This window comes from Sceloporus undulatus, chromosome 3 (assembly GCF_019175285.1).
Source record: "Sceloporus undulatus isolate JIND9_A2432 ecotype Alabama chromosome 3, SceUnd_v1.1, whole genome shotgun sequence".
NCBI classification, from domain to species: Eukaryota; Metazoa; Chordata; class Lepidosauria; order Squamata; family Phrynosomatidae; genus Sceloporus; species Sceloporus undulatus.
This window is the reverse complement of record NC_056524.1, coordinates 216,856,828-216,884,738: the sequence shown is the minus strand read 5'-3', so window position 1 is coordinate 216,884,738 and position 27,911 is coordinate 216,856,828. Positions and strand designations below refer to the sequence as shown.

Below are 27,911 nucleotides of genomic sequence, written 5' to 3'. Positions count from 1 at the left end.
CACCATACACATCTGAAAGAGATTTTAATGTCTGAGGTCTGTAGCAATACAAGGTTTCATCTGTACAAAGGACACAAGAGGTCATGGTTAAATACAATCATAATAGACAATGTACCAGGGTTCAAAACCCACAGTCAAACATGTATTACAACCAACTGAAACAATTTGAAGACACACTTAAAAAAACCAAAGTTTTCTTTAAAAAGGTAGACATCTTGCAAGAGTCCTGTAGGTGCAGATTTTATAGCAGATCCAGAAAGTTCAAAGATGAATCTAGGTACAGTCACAATGGCATCTTATTGCCTTCTATGCTGATTTTCACAGCATGAGATGTTCTACTTTTTTTCCTGATGTCTGTGAACTTGCGCATCTGCTTGTCCAGGCGGCTGACCCCTTTCTTAGAGCTTGCCTGGTACTTGAAAGAAACCATAAGCATAATATTAGGAAGAAGTAGAAATACCAGTTTAAAAAAATAAAAATAAAGACAAACCATGCAAGCTAAATTCTTCTACAGGCTGCTATCATTTAATAAGCTAATAATGCCAAGGAAATTTCCAACAGTATGTTGTCAACTGAATACTGAGATGTGTGTGCATTTTACATATCCACAAATTTGAGATCTATCAGAAGATTATGTAATTATATGGAGAAGCAGCACAAAATCTGGCATTTTTATAATATGGAACAAACAATTCAATATCAATTTGTAAATTATATATTTTATAAAGGTAAGTAATGAAAAGTTACTCATTATCCTTTCCCTCTCACAAAATGTAGATCAACACAGACTAAAGACTAGAACATGAAACAATGGATGCAAGCTTCAGGAACAGAGATTCCACCTCAACATTAGAAGGAACATCCTGACAGTAAGAGCTCTTTGACTGTGGAACATACTCCCTCGGTCTCCTTCCTTGGAGGTCTTTAAACAGAGACTGCATGGCCATCTGTTGGGGATGCTTTGATTGTGATTTCCTGCATGGCAGGGGTTGGATTGGATGGCCCTTGCGGTCTCTTCAAACTATGATTCTATGAACACAAAAATTCCATAGCTCACTATAATAAGTAAAGAGGATCTCTGTTTAACTGCATGACTTGAGACTTAAGTGTGCTAATAAGCCCTCATACTCTCAATGCAGAATGGAGCCTATACAAAAAGAAAACAGATAAGAGACTGTCTACAATGCTTTTATATGCCAGACTATCACTGGTTCATCTTGTCTGGTATGGTCTACTCCTCCAGCACTTGTTACCCCAATTGCTTTGAACCAGAAATGCTTGAGGGGTACTGCACTGGTTTGCAGACTCTCCCCCTAACAGGATTATAGACTTGTCCTTCTATTCCACTTAGTATTCAACACAAAACATTAGTAATGCTACAAAACAACCAAGTCATTCATGCCACAGCAATGTACACAAACAGATGTCCAATACACTCGTGCAAACATAATGCACACATGATTTCAACAGTAATTGTTACAGCATCTAGGGGGAACCCACTCTTTTCAGAATACAGAATATTGTATTTTGAATACTCCTAAAATATAGGCCCGTTACAAATGAGGTGGCGCGGACGTGATGTCCTTGCGCCACGCGAGGGCGCTTAGAGCGCCCTTTACGCAGCGCAAGAAGGAGCTCCGTTTCGGAGCTCCTTCTTGGCTTTGCGTCGCTGGGCGCAGCTTTCAGACGGCTGCGCCAGCAACGTGAAGAAAGGGGCCAAACGGCCCTTTTCTCCTCCTCCCTGCCGCTGCAATTAATTAACTGCTGATTTAATTTAATTAATAGACTGATTGAACAGCCAGCAAGTTAAGAGTAGATGTTTCTAAATGCTATACTGTTTTAAGTTCAAGTTTCAGAAATGTATTATGGATGCAACCAATCTTTAAACTTTGATGATCAACCATTGTACAAATTGTAGAAGATCTCTAGAAGCTGAGGACATGAATTACTAAGGCTCTGAACAGATGGGACAGGATAGTATGGGCCCAGCCTATGCTATTCTGGCTTGAAGCCCCAAGGACACCCCTTTCCAGGCTGCAGGGAAGGGGCCTTTTGCTGCTTCCCCGCGGCCCGGAAAGCGGCGGATCGGGGCCTCAGCGGCTGCCGCTCTAGCCACTGAGGCCCCGATACACCGGGGGAAGGGGTGGGTACAGGCCGCCGCTTTTCGGCGGTCTGTAACCCGCCGTAGTTATCATTACTGTACTTCGAGGAAAGGCATTTTGTTTCCATCCAAAGCTAGCAGCTTCTGTTTAGGCCCATAATAGTTTAAATTAACTTCATTTGTAAGATTAAAATAAAATCATAAAGTGAATTCTTCCAATGAGACACACAATAGTTTTATTATTAACTTTACACCCTGGCTTTTTCTAAAACCAGGACTCAAGGTGGCTGATAATAGTTTAATTTCCATGAGTACTGTAGGGATGGGCAACTTGTATTCTCCATGTTGGTCTGCAACTCAAAGGGCAAAACAGGCAAGCCAGTAACCAAATCCAGCACTTACTGGAAATGTGAATTTACTAATAATGAAACAAATGAAAGGGTAGCATCAAATGGTGACATAGGAATCATATTTTCAATTATGAATTCAGATTAAACTGTTTGCTGCAATCTAAACTATACAAGGTAGCTTTGAATATGAGCTCTTTTTCTCTCAGCACTAATAATCTGAATGGTCTTCTGCAGGATATTACTTTCCCAGAAATATATGTAAGACTTATTAAAGTTCCATGGGCTGTAACTAGGAGGATCTACATTTGCTTGCTTTGAATGAAAATCACTCTTGTTGTTCTGCTGTCAACAGAGCTAAACAGGAATTTCAGAAAGACTATACAGACTAGGCCTGTAAAGCGCTCCAGATTTAAAAGAAAGGAAACTGTATTCTGGGTGTTTCATTTGGTGGACCTTGGCTAAGAAATAAAGCTTCTCTTCCATTTGCCTGATACTTTCACTTATACTTGAAAGTTTGTTTCTAAGTGGATTAAAAAGGAGGAAAAAGCAAACAGTGATTATGGGTTTTGCCCTCACAATATCTATCATGAATAGGGTTACCCTGAGAGTTGTTTACTCACTTTATTCTAGTTAACAGCACAACTGAAGAGAAATTAAGCTTTGCCCCAAATCTAGTTTTCATTTTAGAGGTGATTCAAATAAATGCCCGTGATTCCAGCCTTGCTTGCAAGAAGGGAGCTTGAATCCAAAATGGCTCTGAGTGAAACACACTTCCACTTGCACAGAATGGGCTGATAGCTCAGATTCCCTCCATTTGACTGAAGGCCCCTTTGCAAATTCCAGGGAACAGGCATTAGAAGGTCAAGGAGTCCATAAAAGTGATTTTCTTTGGGGGGGGGGGTGCATAGGAGAGAAAGGGCAGAAGAAGCTAGGCATATTGAGGTTTATGGTAGCTAGTAGATTCACCACACAAAAATAATGTCATAAGATGGAATGGGGAGGTGTCTCCTTTGCAAATATGGGCATCTAATGGAGCAACATCTTTGGACTGAAGGGTATTTTGGTGAAATTTTCAACTGTTTGTGGATTTGAGCAAACTCATAAGGCAGAAGTGGCAGATTCCTTTACTGCCTTTGTTTGAAATATTATTCTAGTCTTCATGCAGCCATATTCCTGATGTTAAGGGAATCTTTTGTTGGGAAACAACCAGGTTGTTGGGACTCATGTTGGGAGACTGCCAGGTAACTAAGGTCGGCTGTATCCAGGATATGTGAGGGGTACTTCAATGTACAACCTATCTTACTAACTTACAGAAGCTTCCTAACAATAAAATTTGGCAAATTATCAACTATTAAAAAAATAAAACAACCGTGAGCTCGGAGAGATAAGTTTACACTGTCATTATGGAGAAATCATATTCAAAGACAAAATATAAGGCAAGCCACTTATTTAAGAAGCTTGAATTCTGAAGAGACAAATCACTACCACAAAGATCTGTTCTTAAAATTCTTAGTATTCCCCAATGTAAAATAACTCATCATTAAAAAACAAACATTTTGAATAAATATTTTAATGCGCACTCTCTAAATATAAGAGAGGGGGCTAGACTCTTTTAGCAAATTTTGCAAAGTAGATCATGAAGTTGCTAAAGCTAGGAGTAGTATACTAGCATTATTTTTCTTGACACAGTGGGTTACAGTGCCAAGAGAACATTTTGCTATGTGATAGTGAAAACATGTTAGTTTGTCTTAATGTGCAAAACTAGCAACAGCTAAGGCACATGCACTGCTCACACCTCCTCTGAGGATAGCTCTCAGACCTGTGACAAGGAGAATTACAAGGCTATAAGGGCATCCTGTTGCCTTCAATGCTGAACTTGACAGCTCGGTGCACTTTGCTGAGTCGTTTCTGTTCAGCAAACCTCCTCTTGTGTTTTTCCAGCCGATTAATACCTTTCTTAACAGTCCCGAGCTGGAAACAATATCTCAGTTAAAGGACCAAAATTTGGTAAGAACAAAAAACTGTAACACATTTAATGATGATTTCTTCCCTTTGCTTTGGTTTACATACAAAAAAAAAAATGAGCTTAAATGCTAAATGTACAAACAGCACCACATTTAACACTACGAAGTGATCAATTCAAACAGGAGGATGAGAAAAAGAGACCCAATGATGTCATAATCTTTAGACCAGTGGTCCTCAAATGTTTTCTGGCTACTGTCCCCATTCATCTTGGGCAACGACCCTACCACCCCCCACCCCATGATATTAAGTCTACTGTTCTACTGTAAATTCAAAATAACCAATCTTGATCACTTTGCACCTGGTCATCCTGGGAGCAGCAACTGAGCAGCTAGCGAGAAGCCTCTTGCATATGCCATCCCACCAGCAAATATCAGCATGGGCGAGAGTCACTGCTCAGCCAGCTGCTCTACTGTTGCTGCTAGGGTGACCAGGTTCAAAGGGAAAAGCTTCTTCCCTGCGAGGAAGGACTCTCAATTTTTCTTCTTTGGGGCAGTGAGGGGTGCAGCTGGTTTGTGGGTAGGAGGTTTACAGAAGTAACATGCCCTTGACTGGAGACTGATGTAGATGAGAAAAGGGAGAGATTTTAACTACAGGAGCTACTCCAAGAGAAAGGACTATTTCCAAGAATCAACACCAGATACTCCTCCCTCTCCTTCCCCAGAGACATGTCTTCCCCACACTGCTTCAAACATTCACCTCCACACACATACACAAACGTTGTTTCTTCTGTTACTTTTTCTCTCAGCCTGACCAGTGAAAGAAAACAGGAGCAGCAGAGCAGCTCCAACTTGCCACCCACATCCAAGCAAAGCTCACAAAGCTTAAACAGGGTCCCAAATCTGACAGCTCTTTTTTGCTGCCACACGTCCTTCAGTGCCACATACTCTGCCATTTGCCCCAGCCTGTCAGTCTGTCCCAAAATGGTGCTGCTCCGAGCCATAGAAGCAATGCCTTGCACCCAAGACTAACAAGAGTTTCCCAGCTGTCACTGCCACCACCAGTGAAAGATGCAGCTAAGGTAGTGAGCTTGCACAGGCAGGCGAAGAGCAGGAGATAACTCCACATTAAATGATCAGTGAGGTTGCGATATGGTTTTACATGACCCTGAAAATAAGTTTTGTGCAGCCCGCATCCCTACCATGGTCCTGCAGGCTGCTGGTTCCCCTTGTTTTTCTTGCATAACAGTGCTTTGACTGAAGGCCCCCCTGCTGCCCCCTTTTCCTTCACCACCCCCTGCTGCCCCCTTTCTCCTTCACTGCCCCTCTGGATCTTTCCACCACCCCCTAAGAAGACTTACCGCCCACTTTGGGAATACAAGAATCCTCAATCCAAGCAATTCCAGTATTACTCACAATCAGAGCTAAAATATAAAATTGCTAAACTTTACTGCTACCAATAAATAATTCTCAAATATTCCCAACAATGTTTTGAAATAAAGTCTACGGTGTATTATGCTGGTCTATGACTGTAATAAACTACTGATAGATTGTGAAATAAGGAACTATTTTGATTGAGTTGTTGGATTGTTTGTAGGCAGAGTTCAAACAATCGTAAGGTATAAGTAATACCTGTATGGGAACAATGTGGTAATGCAGACAGAATGAACACAACTAATGTCCATAACATCTAACCTCAAAGGGTTTAGGTTCAGTGCTGCTGAGTAAGTATTTCATTCCCCTGCCCCCAACCCAATTACTTACCCTGGAAGATTCCATTTCCACATTCCACTTTGGCCTCACCACATAATCCTTGTTGGAGGGCATGGGAACTCTAGCACGAGCACAAAATCCTGGATCACCAGGCCGAAGAGCTCTGAGACAATAAGTCAAAGATGTTAAATAATAAACGTTTGATCACACTTTTCAAAGTCTCTCTCTCTCAAATTATTCCATTTCTAAAAATATCTTTAATACACTTTTATCTAAGTTATTCTCTATTAATCCTCAGACTTTGCCTCCCTTCCCTCACTTTCTGGACAAAGTTCAAAACTATAGTTTTTTGTGGGTTTTTCGGGCTATGTGGCCATGTTCTAGAAGAGTTTCTTCCTGACGCTTCGCCAGCATCATCTTCAGAGGATGTTCAAAACTTGCCTCCACTATATACTACAGAACCAGAGTCAGGAGATATCAAAATGCAATGAGAAAAATCATACTTTTCCTCTCCTGTTAACACCTTCTCCAAGTCTCTGCGGGGTGTTTGGCCACCAGAACTGTAAAGACAGAAGAAAATGTTTTCATTACATAAGAAAACAATTGTGCTGTAATCTCTCTCCCATAAAACTATTAAAAACTAATAGAAATTAATGAAGTATCATTGTAGTAACATCCACTACATTAAACCAGACAAACAGAATAACTCCCAAAGAATTAGAGATGTTGCCAATGTAGACAAAAAGACAAAAATCAGAAGGGAGACAGCAAAGTTTGAAAAAATAAGGACTCACAGAATCAAAGTTCTTTACCAACTAATGTGCAGATTCCAAATATCAATGGTGTGAGGGTGTCAATGGTAGCAAGCCAGAGCTTGGCAAAGTTTTTCTGGGTTGCAATTTGCTGAATCCCTGAGCTGGCATAACCATTATCAATACTGACTGGAGAATTTTTGACATTATAACAACAAAAAAACCCCACAAGTTTTGCTAGTCCTAAAGCTGCCTGCATGTAGAAGCCAGTTTTAAGAGAAACAGCTGCTCTGGTTTTTAGCCCTAGTGGTGAAAGGTGTTGCATCCATACACAGTTGCCTACCTGCTCAACCTCCTTCTTTGTGGCATCTGCTCCAGATCTCTCTGTTCTCTTTCTTCTCTAGTCATTCCCTTGTAATTTGACGTTAGACCAAAAATAGGTCGAGACCACTCATCTATGTTTTTAAAAGTGAAACATAAATCAATGAAGTATGACCAACAACACTGTACATACACAATACAGCTACAAGACAAACCTACTACTTCACAAGTATTTAGCCTTAGGTATATGCAGGTACTGCTTAGCATTTAGTATAGACTACTAGGAGCTCATTTACATGATGGGTCCCATGCTTCTATCTTTTCTGATACAAGGAGAAAACAAAAATTCCAGCCTTCATTTTACAAGTCTCTAGACCTCATGAATTCTGCAACAAAATTTGAAAATGTGCTAAATACATACACACACTATGGTTGAGATTCTATCTGGCTCTGGTGGAATGAACCCACTAGAGTACTGTGTATCTGCTTCTCTTCCCCAGCGCCCAGCTCTGTTGGATTTACACAGAGGTATGGAAAGCATGGCTTAGGAAAATGCTTGTCGAAGGAAGTACAAGTGTCCTCAAGCTGTTGTATTAAATCCAACACAGCAGAAGTAATACCATCTCCGCTGAACCCCATGGTGCCTCTTGAACCCCAGGTCCAGATATTTTCCCAGCTTTCTTAAGTAGGTTTTGCGGGTGCCTGGGGGACAGCAGAAGAATGAGATTGTCCTCTCCTGATTCTTCTGGCTGTAAGTGGAAATCCAGCACTGGATACACTAACAGTAACAGTAACAAAGCCTTATTGTATCAATCAGAAGTATTTCAATATGATGTTGCAGATTCTTGCAACTCTTTACAACAAAAGAGAAAACTGATACGGGACACAGCTCTACAGTGAATTACAACATTTACTTACTAATTAGTTTTCCAGCCATGTCTTTATTAGGTCGTGACTCCTTAGGGTGTTTGTAGAGATACATCACTGCACGCCCAATTCCACTGTGCTTTAAAGTCTCCTGGCTCACACTAGGCAACTGAAAAAAAATCCAGACATATATACAGATTTTTCTTTGATGGCCACAACCATTTAATCTTCCTCAGACATTCACCATATATAAGCCCAGCCTTCTATATAAACCAGTGGTTCCCAAACTGTGCCCTTTGGACTTCAGCTCCCAGAAACCTCAGCCATGTTGGCCAATAGTCTGGGATTCTGGGAACTGAAGTCCAAAAGGGCACAGTCTAGGGACCACTGATATAAACTATGCTGACTCTACAAGCTAGGTGCAAGAGACTAACCTCTTGGAGAATTTTCAGAAGCTCCTCTCGAATTTTTAGTGCTGGAAGGCTCCGGTCTGGTAGTGGAGAAAGCCACTCTTTAATAGCTGACATCACTCCACTGTCAATGAAAGTTTCCTTCAGATCCTGCCTAGAAATTCAGAGTAATCACCATCAAAACCAGAGCAACAGAGATACCTTTTAGCAGTTCAGTAACCCACAAACACCTCTCACTTATTTCCATTCTAATGTTAGCTTAAGATAGCCATGCCTAAAGTAAAAGACCTACAAGTATAGGCTTATATAAATCATCTACGGCGTGGTACAGACTGCCATAAAGTGGTGTACTCGCACCGCTACTAGGGGTAGGGAGTGCACACCTTCTACAAGCTCCCTAACCCTAGTAAGTAGCAGTGGTGGCAGCATCATGGCAGCCTCCCATCCACACGGGGGCCGCCATGGTGCTGGCGCTGGTGCTGAGCGCCTAAACGTCACACACAGAAAGTGGTGTCATGACAGTGCCACTTCCTGGTTGTGACACTGCAAGCTTCATTCCCGCGTCAACCAGATGGCCGCGGGAACGAAGGCATGAAAGAAAGGGGCCGGGTGGCCCCTTTTTCCCATGGCTGCGCCTGTCGAGGTGTCCTGGGGCATGAAGCCCCAGTGACACCCCTTTTCAGGACCATGGAGAAGCAGTATTTTGCCACTTTTCCATGGTCCCCAAAAGCGCTGGGTTGGGACCTCTGGGCTGCTGGTGAGGCTGCCCAGCCCCCAACCCGGCAAGAAAAGGAGCAGGTGGAGGCCGCCCCTGAAGGGACAGTCTGTACCGTGCCTAAGTTGGGTGTATTCATAGGTAACTTAGGAAAGCACAAGGTAACATTCCAGCCTATATTTATAGGCCTTTAATTTTAAGTACAGGTAATTCAGGAAAATCTTTTTGGTCTGGGGTGCGAGTCAGATGGTCCTCAATGGCCTTCAACACCCAGCGCCCTAGCCAGTACAGCCAATGGTGAAGAACAGTGGAAACTAGAGTCTGCCAACATCCAGAGGGCCACATAATTCCCAATCTCAGGAATTTGAGAAAGCAGTACAATATCAAATGAGAAGCTTCTGGCAGCAACTAAATAGCTCTTCTGAAACTCTTACAAATTTACCTTGAAGGTAAGATTAAGTGAATTTGAATGGAAATTCTTCGTCATCTTCTTTTTTTGAGCGGAAATTATTCTAAACGAAATGATTTTTTTTTTAAAAAATCTGCCAGGGAAGAGGAGGATAATTTTAAAGTGGTAACCTTAGAAATACCAGAAGTAGAAACTAGTATCAGTTTAAGCATATAAGCAAAAATAATCAAGAGAAAGGCGTACATCAACAGGACTTGATTAGTAACTTGCACCCAGCACTTCAGAAAGTAGTAATTAGTGTAAGGCCCCAAATGTTCAATTGTCTAATATTCTGTGGAAAAATATTAGAAGAGTTTCACTTACTTTTTAAGGTGCATAACTACAGTTGGAAGCAAAGTTAACTTTTTTAAAGCTGGTTTCTTCTGTGTATTCAGCTGCCTGTCTTCCTATCGGAAATGAAAGATGTAATTAAAATCAAGGAAGCAATGTATAAATCTCCTGAAGCAAAATAACCAGAAAAAAAAACCACGTATATTTTGGTAACATTTCACTAGTCTTTTGCTCTGCTAATTGTCATGATCATAAATACCAATTTGGAGATTGGCTGCATGTTGTCTGTCAATCTTGAGAACAGTACATTTTGGTTAATTGTATGTATTCATTCATTCATTCATTCATTTAGATCCCACTTTTCTCTTATGGGATTCAAGGTGGCTTAAAAGATATTTTAAAACAAGAGAGCAGTCTGCACTCCTTGCTGTAGCCCCTCCCCAGGTATCCCAAAATACGCTCCAAAGGCCTAGTTTAACTCTCTGGAGCTTGTTTCTGCACAGTATCATGGGCTGCAGGGAGGAAGGGTATCTATATTTATATATGTGCTACACTGGCACTGCAGCACCAGTGTGACATTGTGTTTACACTATTATCTTTTTATTAAAAGTAGCCTGACAGGACTTCTATATAAGAATGAATTTAAAAACAGATTTTAAATTTTTAAAAAGTTTTAAAAACTATTCATAATGGTCTTGGGTTGAATTAGCAAAGTCCAAAGGCTTTAGAAAATGGCCAAGTTTTAACTTGATGCCTAAAGGACAAGAGTGTGGTGCCATGCAGGCCTCCAGAGGAGAACATTCCACAGTTGGAGTGCTACTGCTGAGAAGGCCCTGTCCCATGTCCCAACACAGTATTGTGACCTCACTGGTAGGACACAAAAGAGGGCTCCCTAACAGATCTTAATCTTTGGGCAGGCACACATGGGAGAGGTGCTCCTTCAGGTATCAAGGTCCCAAGTTGTTTAAGGCTTTAAATGTCATCACAAGCACCGAGAATTGAGATCAGATACATATTGGCAGCCAGTGCAGTTCTTTTGCAACTGGCATTACACACTGTCTATATGATGTTCCAGTCATCAATCAAGCTGCCATATTTTGTACTAGTTTGCACCTTCTGAGTCTTCAAGGGTGGCCACATGTAGAGCACATTAATCTAATCAGGAGGTTATCAAAGCACAGAGTACTGTCACTAGGTTATCTCTGTCCAGGAAAGGCTGGAACTGATGCACTAGCCAATGCCAGCATCAAACACTCTAAGCCACAGAGTCCATTAAGGCCTCCAGTGACAGGGATGGAATGAGAAGTACTCCCAAGCTATATACCTGTTCCTTCAAGGGGAGTGCAACCCTATCCAGAACAGGTTGTTTACTCAACTCCCAGACCGAAGAACCACCAACCCACAGAGCCTCTATCTTATCAGGTCTCAGCTTGTTTATTGGGCTTCATCCAGCCCATTACAGCTCCAACGACAAGGAGAAATAGTGCTGAGTATCTGTTTCCTACAAAAAGTCACCATATGCTCAAACACCTAACTCAAAAAGGGGATATTTGCAATAGGGCAGTAATTTAATCCTCGTTTATCTCTGGGTCCAGGGAGGTCCTCTTCGGGAGAGGATGCACTACTGCCTTCTCTTTCAAGACAGCAAGAACCTCCCCATGATGTAGTCATGCATTTACCATCACCTATACCCAACCAGTCAACCCACCCCTGCTAGATCATATCAGATAAGAAGGGCAAGGGTTAAGTTTACATGTGGTAGGCTGAATTGCTTTGTCCACATCATCAATCCTTTGGACATTCACCTGCTACCACTACCATGACCTAATGGCAACAGCATATTTCCAAACAATAGATTTATGCACTGAAGGACGGGGATTCTAGTCTAAATCCAAATGTTAGTACCAACTAGAGTAGATCCATTGAATCAGTGGGATTTACGTAAGTACTGACTTACCATTCAGAAGTTGATTCAGTGAGTCTACTCTAGCTGGGACTAGCAATGGATTTATGCCAATATCAGATGCTGTACTGCCAATGATTCCACCTGTTTCCCTGTTGTAAAATGTGAACAAATGTAAGAAGTAGGACAGAGCAAACTTTGCAAGAAATGCTATGGTGTTTTGTAAAAAAGAACTGGTTAGAACCTCTTCATTTGCAGATAAACACTTCAACATGTAGACAATTATACAGTATTCAAACCTAGTCACTCAGCACTAGTCTTGAAAACATAATTGTTTTCAATAGGTTAGAAAAAGACTGGGCAGACTTCAGGATTGCTAGATCTGGCAGTATTTTCTTTGTTTTTGAATAGATACCTAAAAACATAAAATAATAGCTCGGCATATATGTTCTAAACACTCAGAATTATGCCACATGCTTCACCCAAGAACTTATTTTGGTGCCAGGACTGAGCTTGCATTCTCTTATACACAAACATATGCCTGGTTTTCTTCTAAGTTGATGGAAAAGCAAAAGCTTGATTCAAGAAGTGAACCCACTTGATGCTGGTGTTGAGTAAAAAGAAGCTGGAAACTTTGGTGATCTGTAGCAAAATCACTTAAGAGATTTGCTAATAATTCAGCTCTACCTTCTGTCCACCCAAACATGAAGTCACATGAGACTTAAATGCAGGAGACATACCTCTGCTGCTTCATTCATCTTAACAATCATTGCACTGACTACATCATCAGCATCACTAATGAAAGTCCCACCATCACGGTTGCGACGACGTTTGCCACTCATGCTCTTCTTCCGTTGTAACATCATGTCAAAATCTGACATGAAGTCCATACTAAAATGCAGATATTATATTGCTTATGTTAACAACCATTATCATTAGCATCATTATCAACAATATCATCATTATTTATACCCCACATTTTCCCCAAGGCTAAGACTCAAGCCAGCTCACATTTAAAAAGTTACAATTCAAAACATCCAGAAAGTCAACATTAAAACAAATTAAACTATTAATTTAAAAACTTTACTGGTGAGCCTGAGTAAGAATTTGTTGAAACTCAAAAACTAGTTTGGTTAATCCTAAAACAAAAGCATAGCTACCTGTGACAAAGATTCTTATAATATGGTCCACATCCAGAATTCTCTGCTATATTGTGCAACATAGGGGTATGTAACATCTGGACTCATGGGTGTTCTTGGGCTACAATTTCTATTAGCCCCAGCCAGCAGGAGCAATAATGCTGTCCACCCCGGAATCAACTCCAAGGAGGTCTTGGTTGACCACTCAGAATATATAGCTAATTAAGGTTTTGGACAGGTTTACACCACCTCATCCTCACCCCTCCCTCTTGGCCAGCTCTGGTTCCTGCATATACAGCCCTAAAGCACAGAATCCTGATAAAAATGAGGAGTGGAGTCCCTGTTTTGAAGCTTTTGCTCAAAAATATCTTCCAGTGTGGCATAATGGTTGAAAGAGAATTAGAGAAAACTTTATCAGTGGGAATGGAGAGAAACAAGAAAGAGATTAACATGTAAACTGCCTCAGGCTTCCTAGAGAAAAAGTACAGTATCAATATAATAAAGTAAAATGTTAAGGCAACTAAAAAAGTTTCCTTGTAATGATTACAAGAAAGACTCACTGTTTTCCTCTTTTGATATTGTCATCAGAGTCCGAATCATCTGCTGCTCCTTTCCTTTCACCTTTCTCTTCTTCTAAATCTTCCTGATTAAACCCCTTGGGTTAAAGGTAATACAAGTCAGTGCATTTACAGACATATAACTGTGTGACACTATCTATATAAACTTTTCTGAAGTTGAATGCTATTACTTAATCCTGGCAACCAATTTTCAAGTCTGCTGAAGTTACCTACATTGGTCGGAATCCTGAAAGTGTAATACATTGGCTAACTAAACCAGCATAGGTAGTGGTAGAGACAAGAGGGAAAAAGTTGCAAATACAATGGAAGTAAGGTATTGGAGAAAGAGGTTGCTCAGAGCTGGCAGAATCTGTCTCCTTTTCACCACCACTGCACAACTCTGGAAAATGTACACCACTAGTATAGTACATTAACAGGATTTTTGCCACAGTATGCCAAAACAGGATCAAAAAGTGGAGCATCTGAATCCAGCAGAAACATTACAATATTAAGAGTCCTTCGTACACAAACATAGAGAAATATTTATTTTATTTATTTCATTTCTACCTCGCCTTTCTCCCAGAAAGGGATGCAAGGCAGCTCACAAATAAAAACCATTTAAAAACTTTATAATAAAAGCTTAAAAGACAATTAAGATCAACTAGCTAAAAAAGTTTTAAACATATAAACATAAAAGTTAAAAATATAACTAAATACACACACTGTATAAAAGCCTCTGTGACATTATACATTAAAAGTCCAGACACAGATAGAAACTACCAGACAAGACAGAGACACAGAAGCATCAATAAGAATTTGGTGGGTGATGGGAGATGGGAAAGGTAAAATTCACAGCATACTTACTGTAAATTCCTCTTCCTCTTCATCTCCAGATTCTCCAAATATATCTGCTATGAGGTTTCTGTAAAGAAAACAAAACCAATTCTATTTATTTTTTCTCATTCATTCCTTGTATATATCCTATCAATATCAGGCTTTTACTGACAAGATGTACATTTGTCTATGCAGTTCAGAATTACATCGTTAAAATTCAGAAGACCAATAACTGCACCCAATTTCCAAGTAGTACTGTATATACTCATGTATAAGTCTAGAAATTTTATCCACGGGTCAGTGTAAGTTCTCTCATAAAAAATGTACTTTAACTCTCATAAAAACAGAAACCATCTCCTGGTGAAACGCATGAGGGGAATCTCTCCCTTTATTCTTTCATCCATCTATCCTTCAATGTGAAGACAGTTATGCCTCCTGCAATTTTGTTAGTTCTTTGGCATTGTCTTCCTTTGCTTCATCCTTTAGATCCTTTGTTACATGACCATAATTCTTACTCTCGATTTATCCATGGGTCATACCAAAATCCATAGTTCTGGCCCCCAAACCTGCCCTCAACTTATACATTAAGTCGACTTATAGTCGAGTATATACAGTAGATTAGCCCTGGTCCCTGTAACAATGTACATATCCCATGTATCTGCGCTTCTTCCAGATCCAAAAGCCTTTCCTTTGTTACTTGAAAGTCACTTACTCTTGTTCATTTCCTGACTCACTATCACTTCCAAAAAGATCTTTCTCTTCCTTCTTCTTCCCATCATCCACCTTGTCATCATCTTCTTCACTATCCGAAGCTACAGGTTTCTTTTGCTTCTCATATTTCTCAGTTGCAGTATCACTATCTGATTCTTCACTATCTGAGATTATGCGTCCTTTTTTCGCAGCTGTCAACAGAGATGAACAAATTAATAAAAATATCAATAATGGAATATTCAGTGTTCAACTGCTGCAGGGGGATATTTACTTAACATTACAAAGAAGAACAGAAACCCCCACTAAGTCACTGAGTCATGGGGTGCATTACTGGGAGATGGCAGCTGAAAAAAGTCAGGGGTCCTCTCTCCTACTCAAGAGGTGGAGATGAGAAGGAGCCCATAACAAACAGGTAAAAGCTTTTTAATCAAATGAGCTTGGTAAAAGAAAATCTATTTGCATTTTAGCAAACCTATTTTAGAGTCATACATCAGCAGTCATATGCAAGAAACTGCAGGTGTAATGTACAGCTTTGCAGATGTAGTTGAAGGTGCAATTAAAGGTATAACCCTCAGTTTGCCACATGCACATGTGAAAGGAAGACTGTACATTCTGCTTTGGTGCATCCCACCTGTTCTTTTTCCCCTTACCACACTAAGACAAGGAAAATTACCATCCCTGCCCTGCAACCTTTTGCTTTCTTCTGTGTATCAATGCACAGATAAAATATGGAACAGAAAGTATGGAATGGCCAGCATAAAGACTACACATCAAACTTATTAGGCCCAGGCCACTAGGGAAGTCATAAGTTATAATGCACTGCAATTCTCCCTCTCCCCTATGAATGTCTGACCACTTAAAAAAGAACATTTTCAGGGCTACCTGCCAATTATTGATCCTAGTTTATAAAAAAGGAAAGGAGGAGCTTCCAGACAACAAGTAGTCCTGGATTCAATTCTAGAACTGGACCCAGAAATATAATTTTGGTGAAATTCTTCAAACTGTGATTTATAAGAAGTTCTAAACTAAACTGTATCCTATCTTTACAAGAAATCTAGAATATTACTTTGTGGTTATTCAAATACATTTATTTAGACACTTTTACAATATTTTCCTTGTTCTATTGTTTTAAAAGAGCTAGACAGAAATAGATTGTGCTATTTTGCCTGGCTTCTGGATCCTAAAATTAGGGCTATTCATTCTGATCTGGCTGTTTTTTAAACTGTTTATCTAATTTTAGAGTTATTTTCAAAGATAGGCCTGAACTGTTTTAATTTTTTCAATTTAATGTTTTTAAAGTGGTTTTATCCACTGTGCATTGCCTTGGAGATGAGAAAATGGACTGACAGGTGATAATCAAATCCCTAAATAATTAAACTTTTACCATTCTGTAGCTCATTATGATGATCTTTGGCTAATGTAGTTAACAATGCATTAGTAGTTAACAACACAGTTTAAAACCAGAAGTGGCCAGACTAAATTATATTGAGGGCAAAATGATCTCCAATGACACCTAGAGAGCAAGAGAAACTTCTTTCAGTACAAAAAAACAAACAAAGTGAGGGGTTATAAGGGGAGGTACAGCTTCTTTACTTTGGGAACCTGTTATATGAGTTATGTGCAACACAGGGAGCTTGCTTTGATATGATGTTTCTGCTTTCAGATTCACTTGCTAATGTGAGGTCATCAGACTCATGCAATGGTCATCAACAGAAAAATCAGAGAAAAGGTTTTTTAGCAGCAAAATCCTTTTCTTTTAGCCTGACAAAACCATATTTTTTATATGGCTAAGATTCTAATCTTACAGAAGCTAGTGATATAAACCCTTTGGGGAACAAGATAAATAAAAACATGTGAGAACACAGTTGTATGTGTGTGTGTTTTTAATTTGACCATATCAGCCCCATTATTACAAACTTTTCCAAGAGCTCCCAGACTATGGAACGGCCTGCCGGATGAGATCCGTCAAATTGCCAGCTTAGACAGCTTTAAAAAAGCTGTCAAAACAGATCTCTTCCGGCAGGCCTTTCCTGAATAAAAGTGCCCGGCCACAGAATGACTGCCCCTCACATCATGTATCAGCCCACCGCTCTATCCTCGCTGTATTTTTTATTGTGTTTTTAATAGATGTTTTAATTGTAACTTGTTTAATCCTTTTTTAAGGGGGGGAATTTGGGACACAAATTTGTAAATGTGGATTTTAACGTGTTGTAAGCCGCTTTGATTGTCTTGTCATAGAAAAGTGGGATATAAATAAAGGTTTAAGGTTGAAAGATATTTAGAAAGATCATCCTGCCCCTCAAACAAATTACTGGAAAGTGTCGCTGACATTGTTAAAGTAACCTTGTTAAAACCTCTCTCATTCCCTGGCCGGTCAAGTAATATAAAAATCCAGAGGACAAAACTATACTTGTCTCTCAACCACAGTTCTTCTTATCTCAACATTCAAGAACTAAAGACCATTTTACACATGCATGTTCATGCCTGCCCAATACGAATGAGTGATTGCAGATCAACATCACAGCCAAAAGTTTCAAATCTCCTTTTCAATGAAACCAGCTCATGTGCAATAATCAATTACTGAATAATCAAGGGAAATAAAATAATACACTGCAAACTGGTCCTAAATTAGTTTTTGCTTACATGTTTTTTCATCATCCTCACTGTCAGAGAGAACAGTAGCTTTCCTCTTCGTCGATTTTTCCTCCTCTTTCCCTTCTTCCTCATCGCTGTCAGCTATCTTCCGTTTTTTAGGACTGTCTTCTTCCTCACTATCAGAACCATGAAGTCTTTTTCCTAGTTGATCACTATCTGAAAATTCAGCAGCATTCTGTGTTTCCTCTTTTTCCTTATTTTTAATACTGCTGTCATCTGATTCTGTTTTCAGTTTGTTTTTGGGATCATCTTCTGTTTCAGAGTCAATGGCCTGAAGCTTTGGCTCCTCATTTTCAGAGTCACTGGCAAGAGGTTTTGGAGCCATTTCATTCTCTGAGTCAGTATCATTATTTTTTTCAGGCTCTTCATTTTCTGAATCACTGGCCAGATGTTTCTGTGGCTCCTCATTTTCTAAGTCACTTGTATTAGCTTTATGTGATCCCTCATTTTCAGAATCACTAGCCAAGTGCTTTTCGGGTTCTTCTGTTTCAGAATCACTGTCGTGGACTTTAGGAGGCGCCTCAGATTCAGAATCACTGACCTGATTATTTGCAGCGTCCTCATTCTCAGAGTCACTACCACGATGAACAGGGTGATCCTCATTATCAGAGTCACTGTCTTTACCTCTAGAAACGCCTTCAATTTCTGAATCACTGGCATGATGATTTGGAGCCTCCTCATTTTCTGAATCACTATGTTTTTGCCTTGGAGTATCTTCATTTTCAGAATCTGTCAGAGGGTCTCCTCTAGTCTGTCTATCATCTTCTCCATCACTGAGTTCATTCTGGAATTCAGAAAAGATATATAGTGGTATCAAAATGTATTTTGGTGGATTATTACTCTAACAGTTTAAAATGGAATAGGAATTATGTCTGTGGCTCTTACTTTTACTGAAGCTTATCCAACCAGCAACAAAAATTAAAGCCACCCCGAGATCTTCAGGTATAGGGTGAGCTATACATCACTGGTGATATACATTGCTGGTGAAAGTCAGCATGGAGTAGTGGTTTGAGCATTGGACTACAGCTCTGGAGACCAGGGTTTGAGTCCCAGCTTGGCTATGAAACCTGCTGGGTGACCTGCTTGGACAAGTCACATGCTCTCAACCTCAGGGGAAGGCAATGGCAAACCTCCTCTGAACAAATTTTGCCAAGAAAACCCTTAGGGTCACCATTAGTCAGAAACAACTTGAACACATACACCATACATACATATTTTAATATATAAATATATTTTTTAAAAAACCATTTAATTCTCCTCCAGAACTAGGCAATTGCAACATAGTTTGTACTATCATAAAGCACTACCAGGTATTGGTTTTTCTATTTAGTGGAGCATTCTTTCAGGTAATTGGGTACAGACCTACAGTCTTAGTGTCTACATTACAATTTTTGTATTCTATGCCAAATTTAATCAAGTCAGTCAACATAATAAAGAAAAAAAATGCATTAATGTTAGATCTCTTTTTTAGTGTATGTTATTACTGATATCATTATATTTAACCATATCCTATTTAAGTTATATTGTAATACATGTTGAATCCTGTGCTTGGAGAAAAGTGGAATAGAAATAAAATTAAGCCACTTTAAAAAAGTATAAACCCATTCTTTTCCCACTGCCATCAAGAACTAAATTCAAAAAGTGAACGTTAATTTGGACTGTCATGAGCAGAGGCAATACTCTTCAAATTTATTTATAATCCCTTCATGAGCATAGACCCATATAAAGTTAACTCAAAGTTAGCAATTGTTGTTTCCTGAATTTTAGACGTCAAACGTCTTAGAAGGATCTAAGTAAAGCACTCTCTATTCCTCTCTCTTAACCCAGTTAATTTACTGGCCTGTAAGGAAGCTCTGGGCATGCACTCCCTGAACAGTACATATGCTGCATGGCAATCAAGTTTTGATACTAACAGGATTCAAATGCAATCTACACTAATACAGGAGGTTTGATGTTCAGATAAAAAATAATCCAAAATTATACTGGGCTATCTCAAGCCATTACATTTGCTTAAACCATCTCTTTGGATTTACACTCATGTCTGCTGGTTTAATCATAATTCCAGAAAAAAAGGAAGCTAAAATGCATTATATGCATCCAGACAGTATACTCAACAAATGATTTATTGTTTTGTAAATAACATCTTTATCTGCTTGCAACATGCAAGCTATAACTAACATTTTCTTTACTTGTCACCCTCTGAACTATTCTGGGGATCTCAAATTGCAATCCTATACACACTTTCTAAGGAGAAATGCTCGTGAACTCAACAAGATATCCTTATGAGATGATCCAAGTCCAAGGGCTCACATTTGTTAGTATTCAGTAGTCATTTTAAACAGTAACAAAATAGAAGTAGGATTCATAGGCACTCTGAATCAGTATGCAAAGGGATCCTTTAGCACTTTTGAGAATGAGAGAAAGAAAGAATTTGGTAGCATAAACTTTCATAGACTTAAATGTACTTCTTCTGATGCATGGAGCAAAGTGCCTAGAAATAGACCTTCAAAAGCAGACTGCATGTGTGACTAGAAATAGAAATGTAAAACCAATGAAGTGACAAGTTCAGTTTTAACAACGGTTGTTGGGGGACAAAGGCAGGAGGAAGGATGCTGTCAAGGTGAGTAGGTGAGTAGATAACCATATGGATGGTCATAGGAGTTATCGGAATGTAGTATGATACTGGCTGAGAAACAGAAAGAGCAAGATATATTTGAGGAATGTTTGCAGAATATGAGGATGTTTTCTTATGTATATTTCTCTTCCCTGGTCAGTCTTTGCTTTCTAATAATATAAAGTGTTTAGAGCCATTTTATAGGCTTGTGTGCTTCACAAAAGGCTTCACTTCCTAAATATTAGAATCACAGACAAATTTTATGTATTTGATTTTTTTGAAACTCAAGAAGTTCATGATTACCTCCGAATGTTGTCCTATGCTTCCATTCTCTGATCCGGAGAGTTGCTCGTTCCCGTTATCTTCCATGTCTGATTCTGAATCACGCTCATCCTGTACTGGTGTGGCTCCACCGTCATCTACAACAGATGTTTTTTTTAAAAAATGAACTTCTTGCACCCAGAAACTACTAGACGTTTTTATTAATGCTAATAGAAATAAGAGTTCTACCTAGATATTTAACTTTAGAATTTGAAAAATACTATTCAGATACAGAAAAGGCAGTACCACCAAATATTAAACATGATGTCAATGAAACTCACATTTCTAGGTTCGATTGTGCTGAAATCAATGGAGGTTTAAGTTAATCCCTTTATTTTTGTCAGCAACAAACAATACGGGTCCCAAGTGACAAACTGTTTATCTGCATCATAAACTTAGTTGTTAGGACTATAATAAAAGTAGCAGCTTCCTTTGCAAATATCCAGTTTGTAAATATCTATATAAAAAAAGACTGAATCCAAAACAAACTCTAAAGTACTTTCCAACTTTGGAATACTCCATCAGAAGAGAAGCAATTAGCATCAACCTTGTGCTTTTGATACCAAGTTCCTAAAATTCTCTTTTATTATTGCTTTTTAAATTTGGAGGCTTTTTTTAAAAAAAGTGTTTTGGTTTTTGTTGGGTCCGTTCATTGAAGTGTTTTTATGTCTCTATTAATGTATGGTGCTTACACTGGGGAAAATCCAATGTTAATTCTCCCTACAGAAGATTAATCAAAATCAAAGGAATTTCAGCTAGTTGTGACCAGTTCTGTTCATTTCTATGGGTCTACTTTAAGAAGGATTAACATTAGATACACCCAATTATTTACACACGCACACACAATGTTGTGTACACTACCCTGGAATCACATGTGTGGGCATGATGGTTAATACATTTTTAGAACAAATAAACAGGATACTCATAAATAGTATCAACTACCAGTAATAAAAATCTAAACCGCATTCTGTACAATCTAGAGCGGTTTCCCTCAAATTAGTGTCTTCCAGATGCTCTTGGACTACAATTTCTATTAAACTCAACCTGGTATGTGGCTAAAGGATGATGCAGTCCAAGATCATTTATAGGGCACTAGATTGGAGGCTGATAATGTTCTTAGTAAGGAAGTTGTTGTTGTTGCCGTGTGCCTTCAAGTTATTGCTGCCTTACGATGACCCTAAGGTGAACCTATCACAGATTTTCTTGTCAACTTTCTTCAGAGGGGGTTTGCCATTGCCATCCACTGAGACTGAGAGTGTGTGTCTTGACCAAGGTCACCCAGTGGGTTTCCATGTCTGAGAGGAAATTCGAACCCTGTTCTCCAAAGTCATAGTCCAGTGCTCAAACCGCTACACCTCTCTCACACTCTGGCTCTCACACTTGCATGATTAGAGAAGCAACATCTTCAAAGAGATTGCAATAAAATCTGATATAAATCGTAAGAGATTTCAAGACAAAATCTTTCCCGAAGTACCTGCCCAAGGAAACCAATTTTCAGTTAGGATGCATGCAGCATTTAAACAGCATACCTCCAAAGTGACCTGAAGCATCTTTTTTTTGGCCTGTCTGTTCGGGCCCTTAAGTGTCATAGGGGTGCATGGATCGATCAGGACCAAACCCAACCTTTTTATATTGCTGTGTGCCTGCAAGTCATTTCTTTGTAACCCTAAGGGGAACCTATTGTGGGATTTTCTTGGCAAGATTTGTTCAGAGGTTTGCCATGACCATCCTCTGAGGCTGAGAGCATGTGACTTGCCCCAGATCACCCAGGGAGTTTAATGGCCGAGGGGCGGCTAGCCAAAAAGACAAACAAATAGGTTCTTGAACAGATTAAGCCTGACAAACATCCTAGGAGCCAGGATGACTAGATTGAGGCTGGTGTCCATATCATGAGAAGACATGAATCTTTAGACAAGATAATAATGTAAGGAAAGGTGGAGGGAAGTAAAAAGAGAGGAAGACACTCCCTTTCAGGTAGATGGCTAGACTCAATTAATGGGTATGAATATACAAGACTTAAGCAGAGCAGTGGAGGGCTGGGGGTCTTGGGGGTGTCTCATCCACAGGGTCGCCATGAGTCAGGGTCAACTTGAGGGTTGTTTGCTGTTGCTAGCTGCCCTTGAGTCAGTTCCGACCCATGGAAGCCCCGGGGCTGCGACATCTCCAAGGATCCCTATCCCCCACTGCCCTGCCCAGATCCTGCAAGCCCCTACCCATAACCCCCCAGAATGAGTCCATCCATCTGGCTTGTGGTCTTCCTCTCTTTCCTCTATACTCTACCTTTCTGAGCATTATTGCTTCTTCTAGTGATCTGTGCCTTCTCATTATGTGGCCAAAGTAGAACAGTCTCAACTTGATCATCTTTGCTTCCAAGGAGAGCCCTGGTCCGACCTGTTCAAGAACCCATTTGTCTGTCTTCTTGGCTGTCCATGGGGTCCTAAGTGCTCTTCTCCAGCTCCACATTTCAAATGCGTTTATTTTCTGTCTGCTTCCTTCACTGTCCCGCTCTGACATCCGTACTTGGCAACTGGGAATACAATGGCCGGGAGGGTTCTGACTTTAGTGCTCAGTTGTATGCCGTTGTTCTTCCGGAGTCGTAGTCCAACGCAAATCCCTCCAAAGCCCAACCTTACCCATGTTCCTATTTGTTCCTGCTGCCAGGATGAACTATGGGGCAGGGACAACAAAAAGGACACCAGAAGGTGAAAAGGGTGCTTTAACGCCCTCAGCCTACCCCAAGTCCTCAAGGGGAAAACTGTGCCTGCCACAAATCTCAGAGAGAAAGGGGTTTTGTAGCACTTTTCAGGCTTTCTTTCTTTCACTTAGGTCCAAAACACACTGCAGAAATGACCCAGTTTGAGACCGCTTTAACTGCCCCGGCTCAATGCTAGGGAGTTCTGTGAGGCATTGAGCCTTCTCTGTCAGAGGGCTCTGGTGCCACAATAAACTACAATTCCCAGGATTCCCTAGCACTGAGCCAGGGCAGTTAAAGCGGTCTCAATCTGGATTATAGGAGTGTGCTTTGGAGCTGTATCAACGCCGGGGCTGCGGATTCTGAGGAGGCACCCTTCCGCCGCAGGGCCCCTTCTCCTGGCCTCGCCGCCTCGGGGCCAGGCCTCCGACTGACCTGAGGGCTCCCCTCCGTCATACTCCGTCTCCATCGCCCGGCCTCCCGCTCCCACCGGGCGAATGGCGGAGGCGGAGGGCAACCGGGGTCTGGAAGGATGCGAGGGAGAACGGCAATCACCTCTCAGAAGCTAAACCGGAAGTCGCGCCCTCCATGACCTTCCCAGCGACCCCCGCGTCGGCGGACTTCCGCCGCCCTAAAATGGCGGCACCCTGAAGCCGCGTGCGCCTTCTGCGCATGCGCCACTTTCTCTTCCCTTTTCTCCCCCCCGCGATTGCCACGGTAGTTAAACAGGGCGCGCATGCGCATTTCGGGACAGGCTGTGGCACTATAAAAGGGAGATAGTAGTAGGTACCTGGTTCACTCAGTTTCAGCTTGAAAAAGTAGCGCAGTGGTTTAAGCGTTGGGCTAGGGCTCTGGAGAGCAGGGTTCAATTCCCTCCTCAGCCATGAAACCCAAGTCACACTCTCTCAGCCTCTGAATATGGCCATGGCAAACTTCCTCTGGAGAAATGTACCCAAACCTCATGAGAGTCACCATAAATAGGCACACAGCAATACTTGGGACCTTGGGCAAGTCGCACACTCTCAGCCTCAGAGGATGGCCATGGCAAACCTCTGAAGAAATGTGCCAAGGAAAGCACACGATAAGGTCGCCATAAATCAGAAATGATGAAGGCACATGACACCTAGGAACTTGGGCACGCCACACTCTCTCAGCCTTAGACGATGGCAGTGACACATCGCTTTAGGGTTGCCATAAGTCAGAAATGACTTGAAGGCACACAGCAACACCTGGCAACTTGGGAAAGTCACACTCTCTCAGCCTCAGAGGATGGCCATGGCAAGCCACATCTGAAGAAATTTCCCAAGCAAACCCTCATGTTCCCTGAAGTTTGCCATAAATCAAAATTGACTTGAAGGCGCACAACAGCAGCGACAAACAACAGTTCACTTTGGGCTGATTATTTCCCCTTCTGGGAGATGAGAGCTGCCCTTGTAAGGAAACTGGAGAAAAACAGACCAGCAAGAGTTTGCCTTTCCTCTTGATGATGTTCTTATGTACCTTCAAGTTGTTTCTGACCTATGGTGGCCCTAAGGCGGCCTTATCATGGGGTTTTCTTGGCAAGATTTGTTCAGAAGAGGTTTTCCATTGCCTTTGTGAGGCTGAGAGAGTATGACTTGCCCAAGCTCACCCAGTGGGTTTTATGGCCATGGGTGGGGATACCAGACTCATTTATGGTGGAAAACATATTACCATGCGCTCACAATGACTTGGGGCTCGTCTAGGTGGGCAAAACATACAGGGTCCTCACGCTTTTCTGTTTCCTCACATCAGGTCTGTAAAAACCCTTTAAGTTATGGTGCATCTACACTGCAGAAATGATACGGTTTGACACCTCTTTAAGTGCTGTACCTCCATCCTATGGAATACTGGGACTTGTAGAATTGAAAAGGTATAGCTGTGTTAGTTTGGAAAATCAGTATGCAAAGGGATTTTGTAGCACCTTTGAGACTGAGGTCCAGAACAGACTGCCAGAATCATCCAGTTTGAGATTGCTTTAACTGCCCTGGCACAGTGCTAGGGAATCCTGGGAATTGTACTTTGTTGTGGCACCAGAGCTCTCTGACAGATGCCTCACAAAAGTGCAGTTCCCAGAATTCTCTAGTACTGAGCCAGGGCAGTTAAAGCAGTCTCAAACTGGTTTATTTCTGCAATTTGTTTTGGACCTAACTGAAAGAAAGAAAGTCTGAAAGGTGCTACAAGACCCCTTTATATATTGGGATTTGTAGTTTTACAAGGTCTTTAGATGCCTCTGATAATGTGTGCTGGTGCCTCACCAAACTCCAAATCCTAGGATTCTGCAGGATGGAGCCATGGCAGTCAAAAGTGGTGTTTTTTCTTCATTGTAGTAAATAGAAAAATTGGCTGTATTCTATCCAGACAAGCGAGAGTTTGAATTCAAATTGCTTCTGTTTTAGCCTGACCAACTGCCTAAGTGCAAAGAAGGATGAGGCACCGTGAAATATATGACATTCAAGAAAATTGTAGGACATGACAAAATAAAAGCTAAAAACAATAATTTCAATATAAACCCATGCTTCTTAGTCATGCTCATAATGGAGAATGTTTTGGATTTCTTCCAGGACAGAAGGTTGACATGCATGTAGGACATGTCCTAGAAAAGGAAGACATCTGATCACCCTGACCCTGACTCTCCTGTTATTAAATCACAGTGGCGGGGTACAGACCGCCGCTTTGCAGCGGTCTGCCGCCACCGCCGGTAGGTCCATGGGGGAGCCGGAGCCTTCAGACGGCACGGCTCCTACGCGGACCGAAAAAGAAGTTCCAAAATGGAGCTTCTTTTTGAGTCGCGTTTGTGACGTAGCGAGGCGCCAGGGGTGCACTCGCTACGTCATAAAGGCTGCGACACGTACGGACGCTCAGCATCCGATACGTAAAGATGGCGGCGCCCGTATGAACAGGGCGCCGCCATCTTGTACGTATTCAATACGTACTAGGGTAGGGGGGTGCGGAAGCACCGCCCCTTCCTAACCCTAGTACGTATTGTATACGTACTATTTGGCGGTCTGTACCCCGCCATTGTTTGGCTTTTATACACTTTTAAGATGCCCTACCTCAGCACAGTCAAATCATATGCATATGGTGGGGATGGTAGGTCAGACCATACTGTACAGTTGTGGACAAACTAATATTCAAACAAAATTAATCAACACGGGAGACACTGCAGACTGGGTCAGCCAGAACAATCAGCAGTAGCAGAACATGTTATAAACCATCCAGGGCACAAAATGCTGTTTGAAAACACTAAAAGTCTGTACCATGTCAACAACTATCACGTCAGAATGCACAGGGAAGCCATTGTAATCCATAAACACCTGGACAACTTCAACAGAAAAGAAGATACCCTTAAAGTAAACAAAGTTTGACTACCAGTCCTGAAAAACACCAAAATCAAGACCCAGCAAATGCAAATGAAAACCACCCAAGGGCAAGGTGAGACCCAGCAGACAATGGATCATTAATGAAATAGACATCCTGAGGCCTTGCCATTCAATAACAGAACAATACACAGATTAATATACAAATCACTTCCCTTCAACCAACAGTATATATACCCCACTCTCTTCCATGCCAGCATTCTCTGATGCCAGACACAACTGCTGGCAAAATGTCAGGGATAAACTCTTCTGGAACATGGCCTCATATCCCGAAAAACCTACAAAAAACTATACTGTTCAGGCATACATGTGTTCAGACACTGCCAGCAGGGCTGGTACAAGGCTCTGATGCTGACCCTTCTTCGAGGTGCAAGCATTTAGTTGTGCCAGCTAGTATATAACAAAGTTACTAATTCTATGTACTAAAATAACTGTGTTTGTGTTTCTACCGTATCTGATACAGTGCTGAAGAAGTTTAAATATTTACAAAACAAAATCAAGAGCATACCTGTGCATATAAGTACACAAATACCATGGTTGTAGAATTCTGATTTTTTAAATGTGTCATGAGGTGGCGTACATTTAATGAAGTTATGTTAATAATTCTAATAATGGTTATTTTCTTATTCTAGAGAGCAATGTGACAAATGTAAAATCACATCTGAATATGATTTGTTTGTTGTGGTTGTGGCTCTGTTTTGGATTGGCACAAAATAGCATGCAGTGTGTGCTTTTAAGATGTCTTACTGGCTGGATCCCAAACAGAAGGATGGATGTCGCTTAGGTCCTAATGAGATTGCCCAGCAGGGAGGAATGACCTACCTCATAACACCCGGAGTAACAAGTCCTACCTTGGTAGCATCCGAGAACTATTGTGCTTTTATTTTCACAGCAGCATAACTGAACGACAAGATGCCCAAGAAAACTGGGGAAATATATGCGATCTTTAATTGGTATGTATCCCCCTCTCTTATTCTTATCCCATATCATAGGCTTTTTAAGTTTAACCATAGTGTTCAGTGACTTAGCAATACAAATCTACTTAGGTAAAGAGGTGATTACAAGGGAGATTGCAGAATGCAAAAGGTACATAATGTAAACTTAGCATTTAGTTGTGTTGGATTTTCTATACAGGACTGTACAAATGCTGAGATACAG

At 40.9% G+C, this 27,911-nt stretch overlaps 1 protein-coding gene across 4 annotated transcripts; it reads right to left on the bottom strand.

Moving 5' to 3' along the window:
* Positions 1–7: 7 nt before the first annotated feature.
* Positions 8–24,041, bottom strand: IWS1 (interacts with SUPT6H, CTD assembly factor 1). Of its 4 annotated transcripts, none has more exons than XM_042459141.1 (15): positions 23,791–23,966; positions 20,646–20,761; positions 17,717–18,512; positions 15,075–15,264; positions 14,393–14,450; positions 13,532–13,626; positions 12,573–12,723; positions 9,963–10,045; positions 8,500–8,629; positions 8,117–8,234; positions 7,221–7,332; positions 6,629–6,685; positions 6,177–6,288; positions 4,247–4,422; positions 283–415 (listed from the first exon to the last, which is right to left on the bottom strand). In XM_042459141.1, exons 1-14 carry the CDS (start codon positions 23,822–23,824, stop codon positions 4,294–4,296), a joined length of 2,181 nt encoding a protein of 726 aa, XP_042315075.1. In that variant the 5' UTR covers positions 23,825–23,966; the 3' UTR covers positions 283–415; positions 4,247–4,293. The 4 variants fall into 4 exon arrangements, with proteins under 4 accessions (XP_042315076.1, XP_042315073.1, XP_042315075.1 ...); XM_042459140.1 differs by having other exon boundaries at positions 285–415; positions 4,271–4,422; XM_042459142.1 differs by lacking the exon at positions 4,247–4,422 and having other exon boundaries at positions 8–415; positions 23,911–24,041.
* Positions 24,042–27,911: the final 3,870 nt, after the last annotated feature.

What these genes read in the sequence shown, in the direction of transcription:
- IWS1 (XM_042459139.1), bottom strand. Translation starts at nt 23,824, where the DNA reads ATGGAGACGGAGTATGACGGAGGGGAGCCCTCAG. An exon ending in GCATAGGACAACATTCGGAG is followed by an intron (nt 18,513 to 20,645) that starts GTAATCATGAAC and finishes TCTGAATTCCAG; the next exon opens with AATGAACTCAGTGATGGAGA. An exon ending in TGAGGATGATGAAAAAACAT is followed by an intron (nt 15,265 to 17,716) that starts GTAAGCAAAAAC and finishes CTCTGTTGACAG; the next exon opens with CTGCGAAAAAAGGACGCATA.